Below are 23,007 nucleotides of genomic sequence, written 5' to 3'. Positions count from 1 at the left end.
AAATTATAAGAGAAAACAAGTAATAAAAACAAATTAGGATCAAAATTAAAATTAAAATCAAAATAAATCAAATTTTAATGGATAAAATTAAAAAAAAAAAGATTTAAAACAAAATATATAGCAATCAAAATATTAAGGATCAAATTTGATTCAATCAGCAAATAACAAGACATTTTTAAATTTTTTATAATTTTTTTAAAGTATTTTATACTTAAAATAAAAAGAAAATACTTTCTTGAAAATCAAATCAAATTTTTCTTTGACTATTAAGTGTTTTTTATTGATCAATTTTTTTAATAGTAAACAAACACAGGAAAGTTTCAAAAGTGATTTTCAAAAAATTATTTTCCATGAAACAAATGAAATCTTAGATAGATTCAAGTAGATAATGTTGACAATAAATTAATCTGGTATGGAAACAAACACTTTAAAATATGTTTTATTGTAATTGTCTTGACCACAATAATTAAATCTGACCCGGCTCGACAAGTTGAGTTTAACTCATATTAATCTTAGTTAAATCTAATAATATATTGATTTGATTAAATTTATTTAATTGAGCTGGTTTTTTAGTGATTTAATTTTATAAATCAAATTAAGTCTAAGTGCTCGTTTGATATTGAAATTCAATTTATTTTTTGTCAAAATTTAAAAAAATAAATTTAATGTTTTTGGATTATTTTAATATACCAATGTAAAAAATAAATTTTAAAAAATAAAAAAAAATATATTTTTTAAATATATTTTTAAATTAAAAAAATAATTTAAAAAATAATATTTTTCCCATACTTCTAAACACCTCAAAACCCAATTAGTTAAATATCTTTTAGAACAACAAAAATATTATTATTTTAATAAAAATTATTTATCTCAATACACTCTAAGTTGATCTACTAATTTAGTTATGTAGGAGATTAATCTCCAAAATGGATTTGACATTTATAATTTAACCTACTCTTTTTAAGATATGAGTAGTTTTTCTTTAGTATTTTTAATTGCAGTTTAAAAAATAGGTTAAAAAAGATATATGTTCGATTTTTATTTGTAAAATAAATTAAAAGTACATCTTTCTCAATAAAAATAAAGTATTTTAGTTTTTATAAAATCAAGGTTTGAAATATATTTTTTATAGAATTAGTGGAAAAAAATTTATTTAACTAAATAATTTTAATTAAAGATGATAATATGGAACCATTTCACTCACTGTTCAAGTCAAATCTTGAGTGATCGTTTGGTCGCCAACCACCCCATGACACCTCAACTCTTGATTAATGCATGAGAGGGACCTCTTATATATATATATATATATATATATATATATATATGTATATGTATATGTTGGGACCATGGGTTGCATGTACCATACGCAAACCATTTCTCCTTGGCAAGGACACTAGGATTTGGGGTGGTAGAGTCGGATTGGTAGCGGTTAAATTTTAAAAGTTTTTTTTAATATATATTTAAATAATATTTTATTAATTTTAAAAATTATTTTTTATCAATACATTAAAATATATAAAAAACATAAAAATTATTATTCTGCATATATGCATCGAATTTCTTTTCGCTTTTGAAAACACAAATGTGGAGTTATTATTCTGCATTGCCTGAATTTCCCTCTCATTTCAAAAGGTTCCGTATCCATGAAGACCATTGAACTTGGTCCAAGTCTCTCTTTCTCAACAATGGCAGTTTCAGCACCCACTTTCAAAGTCTTTACCTTTAATTTTCCATCACATCCTCACAACCGGTCCATTCTTTATTCATTTCCAAGTAGAAAAGTCAACATCCCTGCTACAAGTTGACTTTAAATGTTCATATAATATTCCAGCTACTTGTCTTCACAACTCATTCAGTCCTTGACACTTTATGTGGTGTCCTTCTGTTCTCTTAAAATCACTAAAAAGGTTGTCTAATTCTTTGATCAGTTCCATGTTCTCTTAGAATATTTGAAGAGGTTTGTCTGATTCTCTGGCTAGTTAATCTCTATGTTCTCTTTCTATTCTTACTTCCTTTCTGACACTGGCCATGCGTGCTTTCTTTACCAGAACTGCAATATTTAGTTTGTTTTGTGGTTGGATTTTAGGAGGGTTGCTGTAGAAGTGTTTGGTTTTTTAACTTGTGAGGGAAAAATCTGATCTTGGTTTTGTTTAGCAGACTGGTATTGAAGATAACTTTTTAGCTGGAAATTGTGTTGGTGGGATGGATTCTTTTCTGGATTTGGCTTTCTTTGGAGATAATGAATTGGAAATCTTGTGTTGTTCAGTTTTTTTATGCCTACTCCTCAGCTCTAACTTCATGTTTTTGAATCTCGCTGATCAGTAGAGTACTGTGATGGCATGCACCTTTAAGCTGAGTTTATTGTGAAAATTCCTTGATCATATCTAATATTTCAAGTTTGATTTTTGTTGCTACTTAATATATTTGTGCCATTAGGCATGGATTATCTGGATTCAAGACGAAAGAGCAGATGTGCTGGAAAAATTATTGCAGCTGCGCTCTGCATTACAGTATGCATTATCATCCTCAAGCAGAACCAGTCACCTACTTATAGCAGCCTCAGCTTGGTATATTACTCTCTTCATATATGAAACCTGTGTACATACAATCTATGCCTGTTATCCATGTGGATTTTATAATCTATATCAGTGTTTATTAGCAGCTCTTATCAAGAAAAGGAAAAGGGGCCCTGTATTTGTGAGTCCTTCATTAGAGTCTTAAGAGGACAAATAGTTCTTGCTGTGTGTGACATTTTCTTTCTTTATGAAATCCAGTTCTCCCAGCATGAGCTCGGCGTAACGCATGTCTTAGTGACTGGAGGTGCTGGGTATATTGGCTCTCATGCTGCACTTCGACTCTTGAAGGATTCATACCGTGTAACTAAAGTGGTATGTTTAATTCATTCGGGAAACTTGAAATCTTTTTGGTCTAAGCATATGAGTTCTGATGTTGAATTAACTATGTCATTTCATGGATTTATAATCTCTATGCCTTCTCTGTCAGGACAATCTTTCTCGAGGGAATCTGGGTGCTGTTAAAGTTCTCCAAGATCTATTTCCGGAGCCTGGGCGGTTACAGTTCATATACGCAGACTTGGGAGATGCAAAAGCTGTAAACAAAATCTTTGCTGAAAATGCATTTGATGCTGTGATGCATTTCGCTGCTGTTGCATATGTTGGTGAAAGTACAATGGAACCTCTCAGGTATACTTCGAATCTTCAATTTCAAACATTTATCTTGCTAAATCTACTGTTTGCATCCGGTCACTGTCTTAAATTGTTTTTCATAGAAGTACAGTTCTTCTTTGTCATCTCAATGTATCTGCTAGCAGTTGTCTCTAGAATTAATTTTTACCATGCTGTGCAGATATTATCACAACATCACATCAAATACCTTGGTAGTTTTAGAAGCAATGGCAGCACATAAGGTGAAGACATTGATTTATTCTAGCACTTGTGCAACTTACGGCGAGCCTGTTAAGATGCCGATTACAGAACAAACTCCTCAGGTAAGTTTCTGGTTTACGCTATCATTCTTGGTTCTATACTATGATGAGTTTTCCCCCTCGAATATGCAAATGCTGTAGCTCAATCCCCATATGACATGCCAGAAACCTCTTCTTTAACTAAACAATATAATATGAATTAGACCATGTAGATATCAAATAGCTCCTTGAGGTGTTGACCAGCAGTGACTCTAGCATGTCTGTTCAACTACAGAGGAATTTTGTAATTCTTGTGTTGAAGATTATTCTGACTCAAGGACAAAATGTCTCCATAGCTCATTTTTCCTCGTGCTTCACTCGTTTAACTGGTGTGTGATTTCAGCTTCCAATCAACCCCTATGGAAAAGCCAAGAAAATGGCAGAAGATATCATAATTGACTTCTCAAAAACCACTGACATGGCTGTCATGATCCTAAGGTGAGTGGTGCTCTGGCTTCGATTGTTGTTAGTACCATGTTTCCCTCTGCTTAATCCTGGATGTCCTATCGAGGACTTCGACAGTATTTATCAGACATTGAAGTACAATTTCTGAATTCGATGATGAATCAGTTATCCCTGTTCTCTGAAAATTAATTTAGTGATTTTGCATGAATTTTCCTTATCTAATTTCACAGATATGTTTCTTCCACTGTTGTCCAGCAGCCAGCACTCTGATCAAAATAATGCCCATGTTTACAGATACTTCAATGTTATTGGGTCTGATCCAGAAGGAAGATTAGGGGAAGCTCCGCAACCTGAACTTCGTGAGCATGGCCGAATCTCTGGCGCTTGTTTTGATGCAGCTCGAGGAATAATACCAGGACTAAAACAGAGAATCACAATTCAGTGTTGGGGCTACCTCCCTATGATATTAATCGATTAATATATATGATCATACTCACATCAAGGAAGTGAAGTTCTGCTTATGTCAATGGCTTCAGGTTAAAGGGATAGACTATAAAACTGCTGATGGCACGTGTGTACGGGACTATATCGATGTCACTGACCTGGTCGATGCCCATGTGAAAGCTCTTGCCCATGCAAAGCCTCGAAAAGTTGGCATTTACAATGTTGGAACTGGAAAAGGTTTTTTTACTATATTTTTTTTGTTGAAATTCAATTTCATATTTTTCCATTTTGAGTGTTTCAGTTTTTCTTGCATTTCTTGATCCTGAATATTGCTTGATTCCTTTCAATCACAGGTAGATCAGTGAAGGAGTTTGTCGAGGCATGTAAGAAGGCAACAGGTGTGGACATAAAGGTTGAATACCTCAATCGTCGGCCAGGAGACTATGCTGAGGTCTTCAGTGACCCTTCCAAAATAAAACAAGAGCTAAACTGGAAAGCTCAATATACTGACCTTAAGAAGAGTTTGCAGATTGCATGGAAATGGCAGAAGTCACATTTGAATGGTTACAGTCACAGTTAATTGCACTATAGAAACCTTTGCTAGAGTCATCCGATTAAGGTCAAACACACATTTCTTATATTCCAGGAATCGTACACAGAATTTTGAAGGTCTGAGAAGCTGTAGGAAACTTCAATAATGTAAAGAAAGAAGAGTCTGATATACTTCGACATATCCATAGATAGAGATGTATAGGATCTTGTAGTTTCTCATTATATTCATACAGGCACAAAGGGGTTCGACAGGGAAGTCGTTTCAATCCAATCCTTGGTCATATCAGTAAATGTTGTCGTTAGTATAGCTGGGTTAAAATCACAAGTTATTCTACTCCTGCACAGGTTTGGAATAAAATCTCAATAGATCTGTAAATAAAAGGACTTGGTGATTGCTGCAATGCAAATTACGATGCATATACATAGTCATCAATGTTGCACTTCTACTTTTGTATCTTAAGAATTTTCGATGTTACCCTATAAGTTTCAAAACGTGTAGATGTTATTCCAATTGTTAATAGCTAATGGAAATTAACATAATTTTCTCTCTCTTTTTTTCCTGAAATTTAAGAGGGTTTCTTACGATCTGGCCCTTTAATTTTGTCTTTTGTTCCTTCGATCCATAGAAAAACACAAACAAGTTCAAGCACACAATATACAGCAAGCCAAACTCAAATTACCATTGTCTGTGTCGCAGTGGGAGGGAGGGAGAATGGTAAGTGCTATTTGCGGCTTCCAGCAGCAGAGAAGAAGAATCAGAAACTAACTAGAAGGGATGAAAATGTTATATGGAGTCTCATAGTTCTATCACCAAGCATTTGATTACTATCTCGAAATAGAAGAGAAAAACAAAAAAAACAAAAAACAAAAGAGATATATCCTCTTGTAACTTTTATTTTAAATTATTTTAAAAATACAGAAATTCATTTTAAAACTATAACAGAAATAAATTTATTTTATATCTATATCTCTGTTCCTAAAACCAAACATATTTTTATCGCTTATAAATCCACGCCTTGTGTACAGTGACATTAATGACAAGAAAGCTAAATAAGCTGAGTCATGCAGAAAAAAGACAATGACAAAACCGGATTTGAAAATGCTTGCAAGCATTTCCAAATAGACTTGAAGATGTCTGACTCGATGTTTTCAAGTGGCAAAGCATCCTAGAAGAAATTTATGGGGATGTAACCAGGCCTCAATCCAAAATGAAATTCTTACGTATAGAGGAAAACGACAGGAAAGATCGTTTCTTGACAAAGGTTGTTTTGTGTTAAATGGCAGCTTATGACATTTGGATAATCAAGACCTTGACCAATGTTTAATGTGGTTTCTTTTAGTTGGTTCTTTCAATGCAGTTGTTTCTCTTTTGTATAACTGTGCTGTTATCTTTTGGAACTCGTCAGTTAGGAATGAATGGAAACTTCTACTTCGCCTTTCTCCATCAATGTAAGTGGTTCTGATCTGACAGTTGTTGATCTGTCATCATTGAGCTATATGAAGAGCTCTGTACAGATATTTAATAAGAAGAGATCTGAGTTATATAGAGTGATAATTGGATGATGTTTAAATTTTATTAGGAAATTCTACATGCTTGGTTCACTGATGAAAGACCTTCAAATTAGGCTGGAAGGTTCTTTTTAGCTTAGTTATGTTGTTATTATTTTTTTTTTCAGATTTTCTAGTTTATTTAAGTTAATTTTTGTGTTTATTTGAGTTGTAAATTTTTTAAAAGACAAACTACTTGGAAAAAAAATATTTAATAATAAAATTTAGAATTAAAGTTTATGTGTGGTGATCAATAATAATTTAAAAAACTTATTTTTGACATTAAGAGATACAAACGATTGAAAAACAAAAAAATAATAATTAAAAAATTAAAAAAATCATAAAAGTTTCAAAAAATATGGTCAGACTGACTGTAATGCGAAACACCACCGAAAAGAAATGAATCAGCTCAAGACTGAGGCATTCTGTTCTGAGTTTACATAGTTTACATTGAATTGTATATTTTCTAATGTACAAGTTGCTAATAGAACACAGATGAACAAACTGTGACCTCCAAAGTAAAATCGTATAGTCAAGCAGAGACTTCAGAAATGTGAAATGCGTTTCTTATGTGAGAATTTAAGCTTGCCAGAGTAACGCCAATATCCGGTCTAGACCGAGTTGAATCATCTGACAGAAAGCCGTGCACTTGATTTCTCACCTCAACCCAGCTGCATCCCGGTTCTTTTACTGTACTGCTTGCGTTCATCAACATCCTTACTTCCTGCACCTCATTCCATCTGTTTGCTTCTGCGTGAATGTTTGACAAGAGCACATAATTTGATGTTTTATGAGGTTCAAATTCCGAAAGCTTGTGAGCAGCTAGCCTTCCAAGTTCCAGATTCCCATGTGCACGGCAAGCCCCGAGTAATGCACCCCATACTCCTGCAGTGGCTTTCACCTTCATTCCCCTCACTATTTCAAAGGCTTCGTCTAACCTCCCCACCCGTCCAAGCAAGTCAACCATACAAGCATAGTGCTCCGCCAATGGTTCTATAGCATACACTTTACTCATGCATTTGAACAATTTTAGGCCGTGATCAACCATGCCAGCATGATTACATGCGGACAAAATACCAATGAAGGTGACTTCATCAGGAGCCATCCCTTCCGAAGCCATCTCCTCAAAGAGTTTAAGTGCCTCTTTTCCATATCCATTTATTGCATACCCACCAATCAAAGAATTCCAAGAAATGACGTCAGCATGACAAATTCCATTGAACACAAGCCCAGCTTCCAAGATTCTTCCACATTTAGCATACATGGTGATCAATGCATTGTTGACAACTAAATAATTCAAATAACCACCCTTCACAACCACCTGGTGAAGTTGGTTCCCAACTTGCAGGGCTGCAATAGTGGCACATGAACTTAGTCCACAAGCAAAACTTAACTGATCAGGTTTCTTACCTTCATGCCCCATCAATGCAAAACTTTTTAGAGCATCCAAATTCTGTCCATTTAGCATGAAACCGGCAATTAATGAGTTCCAAGATACTAAATCCCTCTCCCCCATCTCTTCAAAGATCTTCACGGCTCTATCCATTTGGCCTACTTGAGCATAACAAGAAATCATGGTATTCCATGTGACCATGTCTTTATTGACCATTCGTTTGGATAGACAGAGAGCTTCATTGATTCTTCCATGGTGTGCATAACCTGCAATCATAGCGTTCCAACAAACCACATCCCAGGTGCCTATCTCATCAAAGAATCTTCTAGCTTCATCCACTTTATTACATTGTATGTAACCAGAAATCATTGCTGTTTGGGCCCCAATGTTCCTGTAAGGCATTTCATTCAACAACTCTCTTGCTTCATCAAGCTTACCAATACGAACATACCCATTAATCATAGTAGTCCATGACACAGAATCCCTCTCCGGCATCTCCTCAAATAACCGACTAGCCTCATCAATTTCACATCTCTGAACATAAGCAGAAATCATTGCATTCCAAGAAACAATATTTCTACTCGGCATTTGGTCAAAGAGCCTCCTAGACTCCAAAATATTTCCATTTCGTGCAAACCCACTTAACATTGTAACCCAAGAAACAACATTAGGCTTTTGAGTCTCTTGAAAAAACTTCCACGCAGAATCCAAATCACCCACTTGGATAAACCCATCAACCATCAAATTCCATGAAACTACATCGCGTTCATCCATTTCATTAAAAAACTCCAAACCCAATCGCATTTTTCGATTCTGAGTATACCCAGCCAGCATTGAGTTCCATGAAATTAAATTCTTAACCGGCATTTCATCAAACAACCTCTTAGCTTCATTAACTCTCCCTTTCTTCACATAACCTGAAATCATCGCATTCCAACAAGCAACACCTTTCCTATAACTACACGGAAGCGAATCAAACAACTCCCTCGCCTTCTCAACCTCCCCATTACGCGTATAACAAGTAATCATCAAAGTCCAAGAAAATAAGTCCCTTCGAGGCATTATAACAAACAGTTTATAAGCTTCATCAAACTTCCCATTATGCAAGTACCCAGAAACCATAGTGTTCCAAGAAACTAAATTTCTGCGAGGCATTTTATCGAACAGGTTGCGTGCAGCATTGATTCTTCCATTTTTCGCGTAGACAGAGATCATTGAATTGTATGTGACTGTGTTTTTCTCGGCCATTTGAGTGAAAAATTTGATTGCATCTTCGATTTGACCCGATTTTCCTAACTGGGTTATTCTTTTGTTTTGACTGAAGACATGATGACTCCCTTGTTCCCCAACTGATAATAGCCTTTGCTTCATGATTCGAAACACTGATCAGTTTGAGACAATTTTTTATGTCTCCATTTTGAGGTTTCCTTGAAAGCCCAAAAGGTTGTCTTGGGCATTATGTCGCCGAAGGTTTTTTCAGAGAAACAAGTGGGCCAAGCTTAAAAAGAGCACAGTCCACATACCACCACAGCCCTATGGCGGCCTCATGTGGGCCCACTTGTGGGTTCACAAAGATTTTGTTCGCAAGTTCATGGCATCCCCTGAATTTAAATAAATTTAATGAGAATTTTTAATTATTAATCTTAATATTTGAATTTAAAAATAAAGAAGGAAGATAATTGTTGAAATTTAGAGCCATAGTTATTAACCTGAAACTTGTGATCCAAAACATAATTATAAATCAAGGAAAATTTTTGGTTGACCCAGAGACTAATTCTCAGACCTTACCTTCTGCTTTACTGGTAAGATCAAGAAAAACAAAGAGCATCAAAATCATGTGTGAGCAAAAACTAAATTCCATGCATGCTCTTCCTCGATTATAGAAAGTTTATAGCTATCAGATTGTTGCGAAAGGAAACACATAAACATGATCAAAACTCCCAGAGGGGTAAACTGGTAATTCAGTAAATGCCCCTTAATTTCAGTGGGTATAATCTTACGAGTGCTACAATTAACAAAGAAAAGGGGAGTTCTTTCTATATGGTTCTTTCAGCATCAAAAGATGGTCAGCCAGGACAATCATGAATCTCAAGGATGATAAATAAGCAGCCGTCCTGGAAAAATAGGGTCTAATGTGTTCTTCTGCCGATTAAAATAGCAGTACTCCCCACCCCCCCATCTTTTCTTTTCCTATGAGAGCGCCTCCATGTTTTAAACTCAGAAGGCATGTAGTCTACAATGGTCCTGAGAGTCGTTTCAGTTTAATCATCACAACTCATCGTGAACTTCAGGTTCTGGGTTGGCTTTTTCATCAGCTGATCCCTCTGGGTTGATTTTTTCTTCGGCCGAACCATCTGAATCTGTTGTTTGTTTCTCCTTTTCAGGAGTCTCCCCAGAAGTTGAGTCAGCACTGTTCGTGTTGTCTCCGCTGGTCTCAGTTTTGTTCTTAGGCTTCTCAATTTTTGGCTTTGGCTTGGGAATTCTGTTAACACTGGCAACCTATATAAACACCAATCAAATATCAATTGAAATGGCACACAAAGGCAGGAAAATCTTTGCGGCGGTATCAAATTCTCCTTTCGCAATAAAGAAGTTGCTGAGACTTGCAGTAATACCTTGTCTTGCAGATTCAACACCTTCGAATATATTTCTTCAGATGTCAGTACTGGTGTGCTGAATCCTGAAGCCCTGTTGGGAAATAGGGAGGAAGAACGACTTTGTAATCACTTGGATTTGAACATGCCCATTGGCAAGAAAATAAAATAATAAAAATCTCCTTATATGCAGAACCAACTCTTTGAACACTTACTTCTTCTGTTCAGCCTCCTTTTCATCCAGCCAACTCTTTAACTTGTCAGCATCACTCACCACCTGCAAAACCACACATTCACAAAATCCATATGTAAGCATCACTAGAGATTGTTCCAATCGTAAACAGATTCCAGAAAATCTCATGAGGAGGCCATGTTAGATTAAGGTGTGGAAAAAACCTCATCTACTCTGTCCTTCGGAAGCCAAGGTTTCTTTGTCTCCCAGCCCTGTACAATCTGCAGGAAATGATAAAAGAAATGGTCACTGTGCTTATTATGCTGTCTTCAAATTAAGCCACAAAGAAAATAATATTTAATCAATGGTTGAAATGCTAGCCTATCAAAGCTTTGGTTTTTTTTTTCCTGTATTTAGCTTTTATCCAAGCAAGTAGATGCAATGCTAGATATCAACATGTCGCTTCCTCTGTCCCACAGTTTTATCGTATTCAATTTGAGCAGCTGAAATAGACAGATCAGCAAAAGACTGCTGTCTGTCCCATAAACAAAAGCCCCTCCACACCCCGGGGATATTTTTAAAATACAATGATCCTTGATTAACTTTTCAAAGTGACAGGGATTATGGGACAAAAAGAAGAATACTAAAATCCAATGGGAAGGGTGCATTTCCACAAATAAACATATTAGTTAATTATAAATTCATCTATTTTTCCAGCCTAGGTTTTTTCGTTTTTTTTCCCAGCTTCATGATCAAGATGGCAATAGTGAATAACAACAAAATCTTAGCCCAAGGAAAAATAAACATTTTTTTATAAAGCATGAGATTGAAATGCAGTATCTGAAGTACCTGTTGCAGCTCACCAATGTACTTTCGAGCTAACTCTATTGCTGTTGGTCTTGCTGAAAGTTCTTTATACCTATATCAAAAAAATTCACAAGTTGGAATTAATAATTCAAATAGCCAATCACTTGTGTAAATAACAACAGTTCGCGTCTAATTAGATGCCCCAACTACAGCCAGAAAATATCACCTGAAAAATATTGGGTCACCAAAAGCTTTTAGTGAATCTAGGCGTTCCTGAAACTCTTTTGCTGTGGCATCTTCACCGTCTGTGTATAGCCACTCTTGGACCTAAAACAATACAACATGCTCCCATGTCACAAATTTAGGCAGAGAAGCTAATATCATGGACCCTTTTAAGTTCCCAAAAATACTTGGAAAAAAAGAGAGGAAAAGGCTCACCTCATCAAGCTTTTCAATGAAGGATTTCCGTTCATCATCAGTAGAAATTTTCTCAAACTCTTCAGTTGTCTCAAGCTGGCACAGCAGGTAAAGATATCAACAATAAATTAAAGGAAATGGAATGCTGACTATTCATAATAAAACTCTAAATTTATAATAGCAATCAAATCAAGATTAATAGTTCCAAGGAAAGGTGGTCATCACAAGAAATGGAACTGTCTAATCTTCATTTTTAAACTAAAAGTTGAATTGATCGTAAATTCCAAACCTTTTCTTTAGTAGAATATATATATCCTTCCAAATTATTTTTCAACTCGGCAGTTCTTCTTCGCTCTGCATCCTTTTTGTTCAATTCTTCTAATTTTCTTTTAGCTTGAGCTAGATATTCTTCGGACAGAGGCATTCCAGGTCCCACTGTCTTCTCAACAATCTATAAATATAAACAATAGAAATAAGCAACAAGAGAGGTGTGAAACACACAACTCACCATCATAAAACTTTCTAGCATGCAAGTGAAAAAACTTTTAAAACTGCAAGCTTGTTTGTACCTTCAGGGGAACCCTAAAAGTCCGTTTTTTCAGCTTCTTCTCTGTAATGGGCTCAGTAGTACTTGGTTCTTCAGTAATGTTGATGGATGTGTTGTCAGTCACACCATCAGAATTCGACTTTTCATCACTTTCTTCTGTAGTGTTCTTAGTGTCAGTTTCAAGTGTTATATTTGGAGATGTGGTGGTTGTGTTTTCCACAGTCAGGTTCTTTTTAGGAACTTCTACCCATTCTGATATTTCAATAACAGCATCTGCTCGATCCAAAGAAAGAATTCCATTTCTGCTAAGAGAGAAATGCAGATTTGCCTTGATGGGGGATGACAAATTCCGTGAGGAATACCTAGCAACACAAAGGAAGAACAGAAGAGAAATGTGATGTAGAAGTTTTTGTGAAGGAAAATGATTCAAGATACAAGCATTGAGCCTTATATAAATCCAGAAATGATTCAGAGTATAGCTATCCTTACTTCTCACTTGCATCTGCTAGACCAGACACAGAATACTGAGAAAATACAGGGGAGGTAACACCAGGTGGTAAAAGATCAGGCTCATATGACAGTGAAACTTCAAAATCTTTTGTATGAATGATGGATCTGAACATCTGTAAAATAAAATAAAATAATCCATGCATAATAAGTACAACTGGAAAGCAAATTTTGAGGCATTTGGGGCATCAAAATGGTTTTTCTGATTGACCTTTTCAAACACAACATAGTCGTTTTACCATGTTATTTACCTTACTGGGGAGTTTTCTCATCCTTGGAACAAGTAATTGCCTGGTGCTCTCATCTTTCAGCAGATCAGGTCCGTCTAATTCAACTACCAATCCATATGATGAACCATCAACCATTCCTAGCTTGCGATTCAGTTTGATTCCATCACTCAAATTTGCAGCATGTAGAGATGAACCAAGAACTACAGCTTCATCGGCATCTAGATGTTTGTCCAGCTCATTCTTTCCAAGAAATTCCTGGAGCTTAGCCTGTTTGTGCCCAAAGAGTTTTCTTTTATTTGCATCCTTAACACAAATCAGATCTAACACAGAAATAGAAGCTCAAGATTGAAGGGAGATATGAATTGATAAGCAGCTAAGTGCATGGTATAGGAGATTATTCCAAACAGAAACTTAAAGAGCTAACTTCAATTCGTTAACATCACAATGACCTTATAATAAAACTACCCTTATCCTGTTCTTTTACGGTGGTAACAACACATGGCCTCTACTGCTTAAACATCATCTTCGCCGTAACCATTCTTCTATAATTCAGGTTCTTTTTTATTAAAAAAAAAGAAAAAGAAAAAGAAAGAAGGGATATGAAAGATTGATTTTTTACTCTGACTTGTTAGCTCTCCAAGATTGTGCAAATCAAAACAGTAAGAACAAAGGTTGGAAGTTGGACCAAATAAAAAGACATATCAGCAGCTGACACAGTGGGGCTTGATTACCAGCTGAAGCTTCATTTTAGGAGAAAACTGTCAACATGACTAATAGTAGACTAAGATGGCTAAAATTGATGGATAATATAGGCAAACACAACATGATAGTAGTAGGTATTATTCAAACCAATGATAGTAGTAGATTAAGATACCTTTGCTTTAAACAACTATCATTAAGTTTATTTTAACTATTGTTACAAAGCTTAATCAGTTTTCATGGGCTTATACACAATTGAAGAAGATAGTACCAACCTGCAACTTAGGGACTCTGGTAGCACCTCCTATAAGCTCTACTGCATATAACTCGTCCAAGTTTAAACCTGAATGCTTCAGAACTTCCTTGAGAGGTACAATAGATCTGTCCCACAGATCTGCACAGAGCTCTTCAAACTTCTCACGTGTTATGGTGCTCCTGGAGAAAAATTAAAGATAATGGTTTGAATGAATTGGGCAAGGTATATCCACAGAGGTGCTGATGAAATATAAGCAACAAGCACAACTCAATGTCTAACCACCAGCATGCATGCATATTGTAACAACATTACAGTCAGTTAAGATAATTTCTCACACATAAAGAGAAGAATGTTCATCGTGTAAAAAATTATAGGGGGCTAATGTGAGAAAAAGTGGAATAATAAATTCTCATAAATATGCACCCAGACATTTGCTCAGCAGGCAATGAGGCAGTGCAGCATGGCAGTAGGAAAAAAAATGTACAGGTACATGAAAACAGACATGAACAAAAAGAACTTGAGGAATTGTTTAGAATCTACTGACCTGAAGTCCCGATCATCATAGAGGGATTCAACTGATATTGGGGCCGCAGTGTTTGCACTCAAGATTTCTTTCGTCCGTTTGACTTGTTTCTTCAATTTAGCCATTGCCTTGGGAAACTTCCTCACATCAAACCCATTTCCAACTTGTTTATTAAACTCATCAGCAAAGTACTCCACCAACCTTGATTCCATAGTCTGACCTCCAAGTTCTGGGTCCCATCTGACATCCTTAACCTGGAAATATAATTAGCATTCACAACATTGCTAGCGGTACTGAACTAAGCATCCATAAGAAGAACAACAAGCTGTATAGGACAAGGCTGGAAGTGAAAACATTGAGGCTATCATAAGATAGTGGTGAGGAGCATCTAACATAAATGACATGATTCAGATCAGAACAAGCAACCACAATCACAGACTTAATGTAAGAAGAATGGCCACAATGCAGCTTTTCAGTAAGATATTTCTTTTTTGGATCCACTGCCTCCTATTTCAATATTAAAAAATAATGCATTTTTCTACACAGAAATCTATCACAAAACAATTAACAAAACAAACAAAACATTCTCACTGATCACCAAATGCCAATTACTGAAACCAAACTTACCTGAAATTGATTAACAGACACAGTCTTTCCAAACTCCTTGGCATTATACGCTGAGAAGTAAACAAGTGCAGCATAAGTGCTACTCGCACCCATGTCATAAAACACAACATACCGCGACCCATTAGAAAAATCCTTATCAATCCCATATTGCAATGCAGCACCAGAATGCTCATTAATCAAAGCAAGCACATTAATCCCCGCCAATTGCGCCGCCTGAACCAAACCCCTCCTCTCCGCCTGCCCAAAATATGCCGGCACCCCAACCACTGCATCCTTAACCACGACCTTAGAATGAAACTCCGCCAAATCCCCTGCAAAACCCAAAATCATCCCCAACAACTCCTCCACCGAATACAACCCCACATTCCCACCCTTATCCTCATCCTCAACCCTAAACGCAACTGCCCCTCTCGAATCCTTCACCACATCATACGGCAAATACATTGCTTCCAGAAATCCCTTAACTTTCTCAAACGATTTCCCTAACATATCTCGCAAATGTGAATACACTTTATCTGGATACCGCGCAGCAATCCCCAATGCTTCTTCGCCTAAAAGCCGAGTTCCAGATTGGAATGCAACTAAAGCTGGGGTTTTTCTCTTCGACATTTCGTTAATTGCTATAGAAATTGGGGTTTGGCCTGGTTTTAGGTTTACTACCGCTACTTTTATCCATTCCGAACCTAGATCTATGCTCGAAACAGCTGATTCTGATGGAATTGAATTTAATAATAATAATAATACTAACCGTAACCCTAATTTTAATAAACTCATTTTGATCACGAGTTTATTCTTGTCACTCGATCAAGAAAGGAAGGAAGGAAGGAAGGAATCAATCCGTCTGCAAAAGAAAGGGAAATAAAGAAAAAGAAAGGTCAGTGCTCTGTCTGGACAGGTTCTTATTTCCCGGATAACAAGTATAAAACTTGTGAAAAAAATCTGAAGAAAAAATTATTTTCCCGGAAAACAAGCAGAAAATTTGTGAAAAAAAAATAATTTTTTTTTTAAAAGAGAGAGGCAGAACTGGAAAGAGGGAGATACCAGAAGATTAATTGCATTTCCTAGAGAGAGAAGTGGTATGAACTTGAAGCTGATATTGATTTATGTTTTTTTCCTGTTTGGTTGACGAGAAAAAGAGGAGAGAAAGTGGAGTGGCTTAAATCAGGTGGCAGAGGAGGGGTGTTGACGTGGGAAATGAATTGAAACAGTAGCCAATAGGAAATGGCGACGTGGCAAAAAGTACACGTGGTGAGACCTGAGACATCAGCTGCGTTGTTCTGACGGTTGCAGTAGAAAGGAAAAGAAGTTATAACCTCAAATTATAAGTTATAACCTCAAACTATGCATAAATTATGATCTCGACCCTCAAAGTATTGTTTTTCTTAATTAGGTCCCATGAAATATTAGATGTTCTTCAATTAAGTTTTATATGGTTGAAATATGGCATTTATTTGCATGAAATATTAGACATCTATTTTCTTCCACAGTCAAAGAATGTAATCACGAGGCTATTATTTCATATAATTATCTATAAAATAAATTATATATTTTATATACAAATTTGTCTTCATGCAAATTGACATGATTTATGGGATATATGTAAACTTCTTGAATTACAACGTGAAAAAAAAAATTATTAATTCACTAAAAAAAATTATATTCCTTCATAATTTTTTACATTTATCATCTTCATTTAATATTTCTATCACTTATAACACACAACCTTTAGAATCGAATTACTTCTACTTTTGCGGCATTATTTGCACCGTATTTTATAAAAATTAAATTTTTTTATTAAAAATTATTTTTATATATATTTTGAATCATTTTGATATGCTGATTTTAAAATATTTTTAAAAAAATAAAAAATCATTTTAATACATTTAAGCACGAAAAATATTTTGAAAAACAACTACAATCACATTTCCAAACAGGCTTGCAAAACACTGATTCTTCGAGAGTGTTTGACAGTGTAGTAGCGGTTGTTTTTCAAATAATTTTTCGTGCCGAAATGCATGTCAATGATTTTTTTTATTTTTTAAAAATTATTTTTGACATCAGCACATCAAAACGATCCAAAACATATAAACCATATTAAATTTTAACAAAAAAAATTTAATTTTTTTAAAAACACGATTTGCACCGCATTTCCAAACACATTCTTCATCTACAACCAAAGCAATTTCATACACTACGCATGGAATTGTTTTCGCAGAAATTTATGGATTATCGACAGAACTCTTCATCTACAACCTTTAAACCTTAATAATTAGCTATGAAAAGCCCTAAAATCTCTTGAAGTTTACTCACTTTATTAATGTCATCGAAAAGCCGGACAAAAACTAGTTCATGCTTTTCATTTTGCGCTTATCTCCTAGTTCTTTTCATGGCTGACAGAAATACCAGGACATGGGACAGTCCTGGATCTCTTTACAGATGCTCCATTATGTTCTCTAGATCTTCAACAACTTTCAAGTGAGAACACTCATTAAAGCTCTTTCGACCATACAAAATGCAACTCAAGACCTTGCCTCTTCCCCCGATAGATGGCACATTCGCTAGTTCCGTCACCTATACAACTAAGTGCTTATAGTTCCATCACCGCTCGAATAATGCCATGTACAAAATCCTTCAGAAGACGTTTTGCGGGTTCGTCCTATTACCTAATGAAATGCCTTGAAGGAATATTGAACACAAACAACATGGGTTTCTGATTTCTTGTATGTATACAAGAAATAGATGGGGAGAAGGCTCATATTTCTTGGAATTCATCTTAAATGGATAGCATTTGGATGCAAAATGTTGTATTGAGACTTCTGCATATTTATCATGTTTGTTTGATTCCTTTCCTAGACTGATTATGTACCAAATTCTAGCCAAGTTCGCATGTGGAGCCGTAGGGTTGCTCAGGATGCTCCAACAAGCACCTCAGCAAAAGTTAATGAAAAGCTAGGAAGTAAGATTATTTCCTCTAGACAGAAATCTCTTAGAACTTTCTGCATACGAGAAGCTTATGAGTTAAGAAAAAAAAAAAACTATGAATATAATGCTACATTCAATATCAAGTTACATGTTTGCTTCTTATATACTCTGTGGTTGCTTGCTTATTCGAGAATTATGTACAAGTATAGAAAACAAAGGAACAGTGGACAACTCGATCTGCGGATGACATGCTAAACATCTAGAAAAACCAGTACTTTTTTCTTGCTACTCTGGTGGGAACACTGGTGGGAACATCTGTATGAACAGACAGTTTTCATGAAGGTTATTAGTTTGGAGGTAACAAGAGAGAAGAAAAAATTGTAGTACTGAAGGAAAAACATGTTGCAAGTATTGGTTTGTCCCTCACCTCCATTTTCGTACAATGAATTGTAATGAACTTCACTCCAAAAGCTTAGCCAAATTTCTGGAAACAGGAACAACAGCCATTATATTAGAACAAGAATACTGCAATTTCATTCAACTTATAGCTGTTAGATTTTATTCAAATACACTGAAGAGCAGAAAAGAGGTTAAAATGATCTATCTTTGTTAGGTTATTTCTTCTTTTCAACTCCCATCCCTTATCCTGGTATTGGCTTCAAAATTCCCATGATCTTAAAAGGTATTGGAGGTGATAATTGTAAAATAAAATATTCAGTTTCTCAAGATAGGTAAAGCATGCAAGACTTACAAATGATAGGATAATAAGAACTTGCATTTGGACGTTCAATTTACTCTACGGGAATCAATCATAACACAGAGTTCCATTTCATGATAAGCATTATACACATTAGAATATCGCAACAATGACATATGGGATATAGTATACAGATTTAGATCTACCTCTGGTTGGACTCCTGTCTTTGGGAAAGATTTCGATATAGCATGTGTCCCGGAAAGATGTTAACACACAAATTTTGGCTCCAAACTGAATGCATGCCCGTAAAAGGTCAGAGGATAGCCATTCCATACATAAGTGAGTAGTAGTTACAAAGAATGAGAACAATTAGGTTTCATGATTTATGTTCTTAAGAAAAACAGATCCAATAAATTAAATAGGAAAAAAGCAATCAAGGAGCTAAACAGATAAATCTCCACTTACTCTATCTGCAGCAGCTTGTAGGGTTACATGATCCCCCCATTCCCCTGACCTAGTATCATGTAAGGGTTCGCACACAAAAATGAATTAGAATGCAGCTACATTTATTGTAAGCATGCTTTCCAATTTTGCAGGAAAAAAAAAAAACTAGTAGGCATCGCCATAGAAGTCTAACTTTTTCATGTTCTTCACATAGCTTCTATACTTCATTGGGACATATCCTTCATACAATTTTCTGTGATGCTTTAGCTGAAAAGGAAGATGAATGAAACAATAAGGAAAATAGTGAAACATGACAGAAATTTCATAGAAAAAAAACACTACGTAGACTCGTGTATACCGCCAGGCACATGGATGTATTTGAAGTTGGCCAATAGTGGCTGTTTTTCCAAAACACAACCTCTATCTTTCCCAAGTTATAATGAATTAGTGCAATCATGTGCAGAGATTTACCAACATACCTGCTTGATTATTTGTTTCCTTGCATGTTTGTGGTAATCTGGACTGCGAAACAACTGGTCTGCTAATGCTCGAAACTGTCAAATAAGTCAAACCAGTGGTTTATAAGCATATTCTGTAATAGAGTTCTCACAGTGACTTATGGGACTCTTTCAAACATCCTTACATGTACAATCATGAATAAACAGTTCAAAAAAATGAAAGCCGCACCTGGCAATTCCCATCACCTTCCATTTTTAGTTCTTCTAAACCATATGTAGCCAACCTGAATGAAAAGCACTTACTAAGACAACTGAAAGATGAACCAACCATTTTGCACAGAAAAGAAATGAAGCATTTGGCATCAGATGGTAAATGCCATATATTCAATATTTCAACAATCATGCACATGAGCATGCCATTGAGCCAGTTTGATGATCTAACTTAACCATTAAAAATGCGAAGTCTATAAATGGAAAAGGATGCTCATAGGGCCATGCAACACCAAGCTAACTTAACCATAAAAAATGTGAAGCCTATAGAAAGGATGCAACCAACTGAAACAAAATTCATCGAACCCGTGAGAAAAGGCAAACACATAATAATAGACAGTGATACTTACTGGCATGCCACATTACAGACAGGCTAAAAATGAAATGCATGATATGAGAATGAAAAAGAAACAGCATATAGGGTGGATAACAACATCAAACCTTTCAGATAGCCGCTCATGGTCTAAGGTTGCATCATTCACATCAGGTATCTCACCATTAACCCTTGGAGTGTGCTGCCAACACATTGAACCAATGAGCATTCACATGATTAAATAAAAAGACAGAAGTTACTCAACAGCAGAGGTAAATGAGGCAAAAAAAAAGAAGAAGAAAAGAAAAGAGGACGAATATGCATGCCATTGGTTAATATATTAGGTTAAGAGAAAAATATAACAAATCACTAACATAGAAGCAAGTGCCAGATATGTTGTATATTTGCTTGAAATTGTTGAAGAAGCCTTGGCGAATATAATCCAGTGAGCAATTCCTACTCAGTTCCTCTAAAGACATATGCTTGTTGTGAGCTAATGTGAAGAAAAAGTGAACCAATACAACCCTTACTATCAGCAAGGAACTACCGATTGTATGCTTGGCTTATGCGGCCAAAAATATCATATAATTCTCATTGTTTTACAGCTGGTTTCTTCTGTATTTTTAGAGACTGACTGTTTTAATCTTATATTTTCTGGATGACTTATTGGATAGGTATATGCAGGTTCACTAGGTGATTTGGCATGCTTCTTAATTTTTAAGGTTTGGATTATTGTTTACTTCAGAAGGATTCACTGTGGGGAGAAACTTAATGGCCGAAGATTCCCAGTTAGCTACTTCTTCTGCTTATCTATACATGGAAGTTAGATACACGTGAACTGTATCAATTCAAAGCCTTGCTGCAACAATGCTACCCGGAACTATCCATTGTTTTGCTTAAATTAACGAATGATATCACAACCCAGCTTCGCCCATCATAACTACCACCCAAAATCATAGTAAAGATTGGTTTAGCATCCCATATCTACAGCCCATTTTGGTGGAGCACAAGGTCAATAGAGGTCCAAATTTAATATAATTCTTCAAATGGTCCTCTCTGTCGTATGGAAGAAAAAGATGTACCACCCATGTGAGCTTGAGAATATGTGAAATGTCACACACACACACACACATGCAAGCATGTAGTATGGACTAGAAAATACAGATGTGGAAAGGAAAATACCGGGATGGAGTCCAAGTGCGAGAGTCTCTTCCCCAGCCTTCCTGCAACTTGAGAATTTCCCTCTTCTGCTAAAATGCTTGCAATGGTTTGGTCATCCTCTGTATCTGGAAAGCTGCTATTCAAACTTGAAGTCGAGCTCACACTTGCATTACTATAGCTTTCAGTCATACTATGCCAACATCAACAAATCCAAGCTAAGATGCACAAATTTCTATACAAGATGATAACAAACTTCAAAATTAGAATATACTTCTTTTTTTTTTGGACAAGTTAAAATTAGAATATACCATTCCTACGAACAAACAGCATTCTTTAATCTAAAGATTTATAGGCATCCATTCCCTAATTTAATAAAGAAATAAGCAAATACAACAGCTAAACTAATCATGCATCATGAATCAAGGAACAATTTATTTACTTTAGCTAAGTCAATCTACAAATAGAAACCAAACAAATCCTAATCTTTCCATGTTTCCCTTTCAATTTTCTCAGCAACCAAACATAGCAAGTAACAAAGAAGAAAACTCCCACTAATCAATTCAACAGCAAGAGAAATGCAAAAGCTCACACAAACCAACCGAGAACAAACTTGAGCAAAGAATAAAGAAAACCCAGCATCAAAATTCAACTTTACAGGCTGATAAAATAGTAGAAATGGAAAGATTCGATCTTTTTTGGTGGGTTTCAATCTTATAAATCAATTCCCAGCAACCAAACACACGAAAAACGAAAAGAAAAATCCAATGAACCCAGTTGAATACATGATATAAAAGGTCAAAGTAAATAATAGACAAATAAAAAAAGGCATGTACTTTATTAGAAAAAGGAGAAAGAGAGAAAAGAATAATAGGTTACCTGGATATGAAATGGTGAGGAAGAAGGCCTTCGCTTGTGTAGATCAGAGGCTTCAAGCCTTCAACTATTATTTGGACAAAATGAAAATATATTAATGCATAGACTCCATATATAAGTTTTGGACTTGACGTTATCGTCTCTCTTCCGACAAGAAACCAGCACAACACGTTGCTTTAGAAAGACTTTTTCATTTGCTTTGTTCACGTGTCATGACTTGGAATACCAACGTTGTAAGAAACAGTCCCTGGATCATGATCTTGTTTATTTTTGGTTTAGAAACAAAAGTAGAAAAAGTCAGAGATCATGACTGATGAACAAATAATAGTTCGACAAATGTAGCACGAGTTGGATGGCTATTTCAAGTGTCGGCTTTAGGAACAAATAGTAGAAAAACTCCTTATCATCACTTGGATTGAGTTTGGTGGGCACAGTCAAATTATGGATCAACTAGTTATCTGAATTTGATCTGGTCTCCCTAGTCCGGCACAGGTGATCAGGCACTTACAATCGGGGTGACTAAGCGCTGGCGCCTGTCCAGGCCTGGCCCAGTGACATACAATTTTCATTTTTGCTCTCTACGTTTTTTTTCTTTCTCTGTCATTTTCTCTTACATTTACTTTAATACGCAGCACACAATTTCTCTTATAATCATGTAAACAGT

General features: G+C 35.6%; 4 protein-coding genes across 7 annotated transcripts; 1 reads left to right on the top strand and 3 right to left on the bottom strand.

The window, feature by feature from the left end:
* The first annotated feature begins 1,625 nt into the window (after positions 1-1,625).
* Positions 1,626-5,314, top strand: LOC7455859 (UDP-arabinose 4-epimerase 1). 2 transcript variants are annotated; one of them, XM_024587126.2, is made up of 8 exons: positions 1,626-1,957; positions 2,437-2,567; positions 2,775-2,888; positions 3,004-3,203; positions 3,367-3,508; positions 3,828-3,922; positions 4,184-4,332; positions 4,426-4,570. In XM_024587126.2, the coding sequence occupies exons 2-8, from the start codon at positions 2,439-2,441 to the stop codon at positions 4,428-4,430; spliced, it is 834 nt and encodes a 277-aa protein (XP_024442894.1). In that variant the 5' UTR covers positions 1,626-1,957; positions 2,437-2,438; the 3' UTR covers positions 4,431-4,570. The 2 variants fall into 2 exon arrangements, with proteins under 2 accessions (XP_024442894.1, XP_052304119.1); XM_052448159.1 differs by lacking the exon at positions 1,626-1,957 and adding an exon at positions 4,687-5,314 and having other exon boundaries at positions 1,964-2,567; positions 4,433-4,570.
* Positions 5,315-6,732: 1,418 nt separating this feature from the next.
* LOC7455858 (pentatricopeptide repeat-containing protein At4g02750) lies at positions 6,733-9,617 on the bottom strand. Its single transcript, XM_002322520.4, has one exon. It carries the CDS (start codon positions 9,195-9,197, stop codon positions 6,966-6,968), a length of 2,232 nt encoding a protein of 743 aa, XP_002322556.2. The 5' UTR covers positions 9,198-9,617; the 3' UTR covers positions 6,733-6,965.
* Positions 9,618-9,754: 137 nt separating this feature from the next.
* LOC7455857 (heat shock 70 kDa protein 17) lies at positions 9,755-16,401 on the bottom strand. Its single transcript, XM_024587386.2, has 15 exons — positions 16,247-16,401; positions 15,206-16,046; positions 14,600-14,832; positions 14,075-14,234; positions 13,122-13,367; positions 12,853-12,986; positions 12,386-12,725; positions 12,106-12,267; positions 11,838-11,912; positions 11,626-11,726; positions 11,442-11,511; positions 10,817-10,873; positions 10,636-10,697; positions 10,442-10,514; positions 9,755-10,325 (listed from the first exon to the last, which is right to left on the bottom strand). Exons 2-15 carry the CDS (start codon positions 15,977-15,979, stop codon positions 10,095-10,097), a joined length of 2,718 nt encoding a protein of 905 aa, XP_024443154.2. The 5' UTR covers positions 15,980-16,046; positions 16,247-16,401; the 3' UTR covers positions 9,755-10,094.
* A 1,822-nt stretch (positions 16,402-18,223) lies between these two features.
* LOC7453730 (OVARIAN TUMOR DOMAIN-containing deubiquitinating enzyme 11) lies at positions 18,224-22,588 on the bottom strand. 3 transcript variants are annotated; one of them, XM_024587366.2, is made up of 10 exons: positions 22,347-22,576; positions 21,492-21,702; positions 20,438-20,511; positions 19,956-20,010; positions 19,748-19,822; positions 19,462-19,535; positions 19,290-19,338; positions 19,031-19,115; positions 18,555-18,611; positions 18,224-18,442 (listed from the first exon to the last, which is right to left on the bottom strand). In XM_024587366.2, exons 2-10 carry the CDS (start codon positions 21,657-21,659, stop codon positions 18,387-18,389), a joined length of 693 nt encoding a protein of 230 aa, XP_024443134.1. In that variant the 5' UTR covers positions 21,660-21,702; positions 22,347-22,576; the 3' UTR covers positions 18,224-18,386. The 3 variants fall into 3 exon arrangements, with proteins under 3 accessions (XP_024443134.1, XP_024443135.1, XP_024443137.1); XM_024587367.2 differs by having other exon boundaries at positions 21,492-21,660; positions 22,347-22,573; XM_024587369.2 differs by lacking the exon at positions 19,031-19,115 and having other exon boundaries at positions 22,347-22,588.
* Positions 22,589-23,007: the final 419 nt, after the last annotated feature.

This window comes from Populus trichocarpa, chromosome 16 (genome assembly GCF_000002775.5).
Source record: "Populus trichocarpa isolate Nisqually-1 chromosome 16, P.trichocarpa_v4.1, whole genome shotgun sequence".
NCBI lineage: Eukaryota > Viridiplantae > Streptophyta > Magnoliopsida > Malpighiales > Salicaceae > Populus > Populus trichocarpa.
Note: the sequence above shows the minus strand (reverse complement) of the source record. Positions and strands in the feature narration are given on the sequence as shown.

What these genes read in the sequence shown, in the direction of transcription:
- LOC7455859 (XM_052448159.1), top strand. Translation starts at nt 2,439, where the DNA reads ATGGATTATCTGGATTCAAGACGAAAGAGCAGATGTGCTGGAAAAATT. An exon ending in CATACCGTGTAACTAAAGTG is followed by an intron (nt 2,889 to 3,003) that starts GTATGTTTAATT and finishes CTTCTCTGTCAG; the next exon opens with GACAATCTTTCTCGAGGGAA. An exon ending in ATGGCTGTCATGATCCTAAG is followed by an intron (nt 3,923 to 4,183) that starts GTGAGTGGTGCT and finishes CCATGTTTACAG; the next exon opens with ATACTTCAATGTTATTGGGT.
- LOC7455857 (XM_024587386.2), bottom strand. Translation starts at nt 15,979, where the DNA reads ATGAGTTTATTAAAATTAGGGTTACGGTTAGTATTATTATTATTATTA. An exon ending in TATATTCTACTAAAGAAAAG is followed by an intron (nt 11,913 to 12,105) that starts GTTTGGAATTTA and finishes CTGCTGTGCCAG; the next exon opens with CTTGAGACAACTGAAGAGTT. An exon ending in CGAAGGACAGAGTAGATGAG is followed by an intron (nt 10,698 to 10,816) that starts GTTTTTTCCACA and finishes GTGGTTTTGCAG; the next exon opens with GTGGTGAGTGATGCTGACAA.
- LOC7455858 (XM_002322520.4), bottom strand. Translation starts at nt 9,197, where the DNA reads ATGAAGCAAAGGCTATTATCAGTTGGGGAACAAGGGAGTCATCATGTC.
- LOC7453730 (XM_024587366.2), bottom strand. Translation starts at nt 21,659, where the DNA reads ATGACTGAAAGCTATAGTAATGCAAGTGTGAGCTCGACTTCAAGTTTG. An exon ending in GGAAACAAATAATCAAGCAG is followed by an intron (nt 19,536 to 19,747) that starts GTATGTTGGTAA and finishes CTTCCTTTTCAG; the next exon opens with CTAAAGCATCACAGAAAATT. An exon ending in TTCATTGTACGAAAATGGAG is followed by an intron (nt 18,443 to 18,554) that starts GTGAGGGACAAA and finishes CTGTTCATACAG; the next exon opens with ATGTTCCCACCAGTGTTCCC.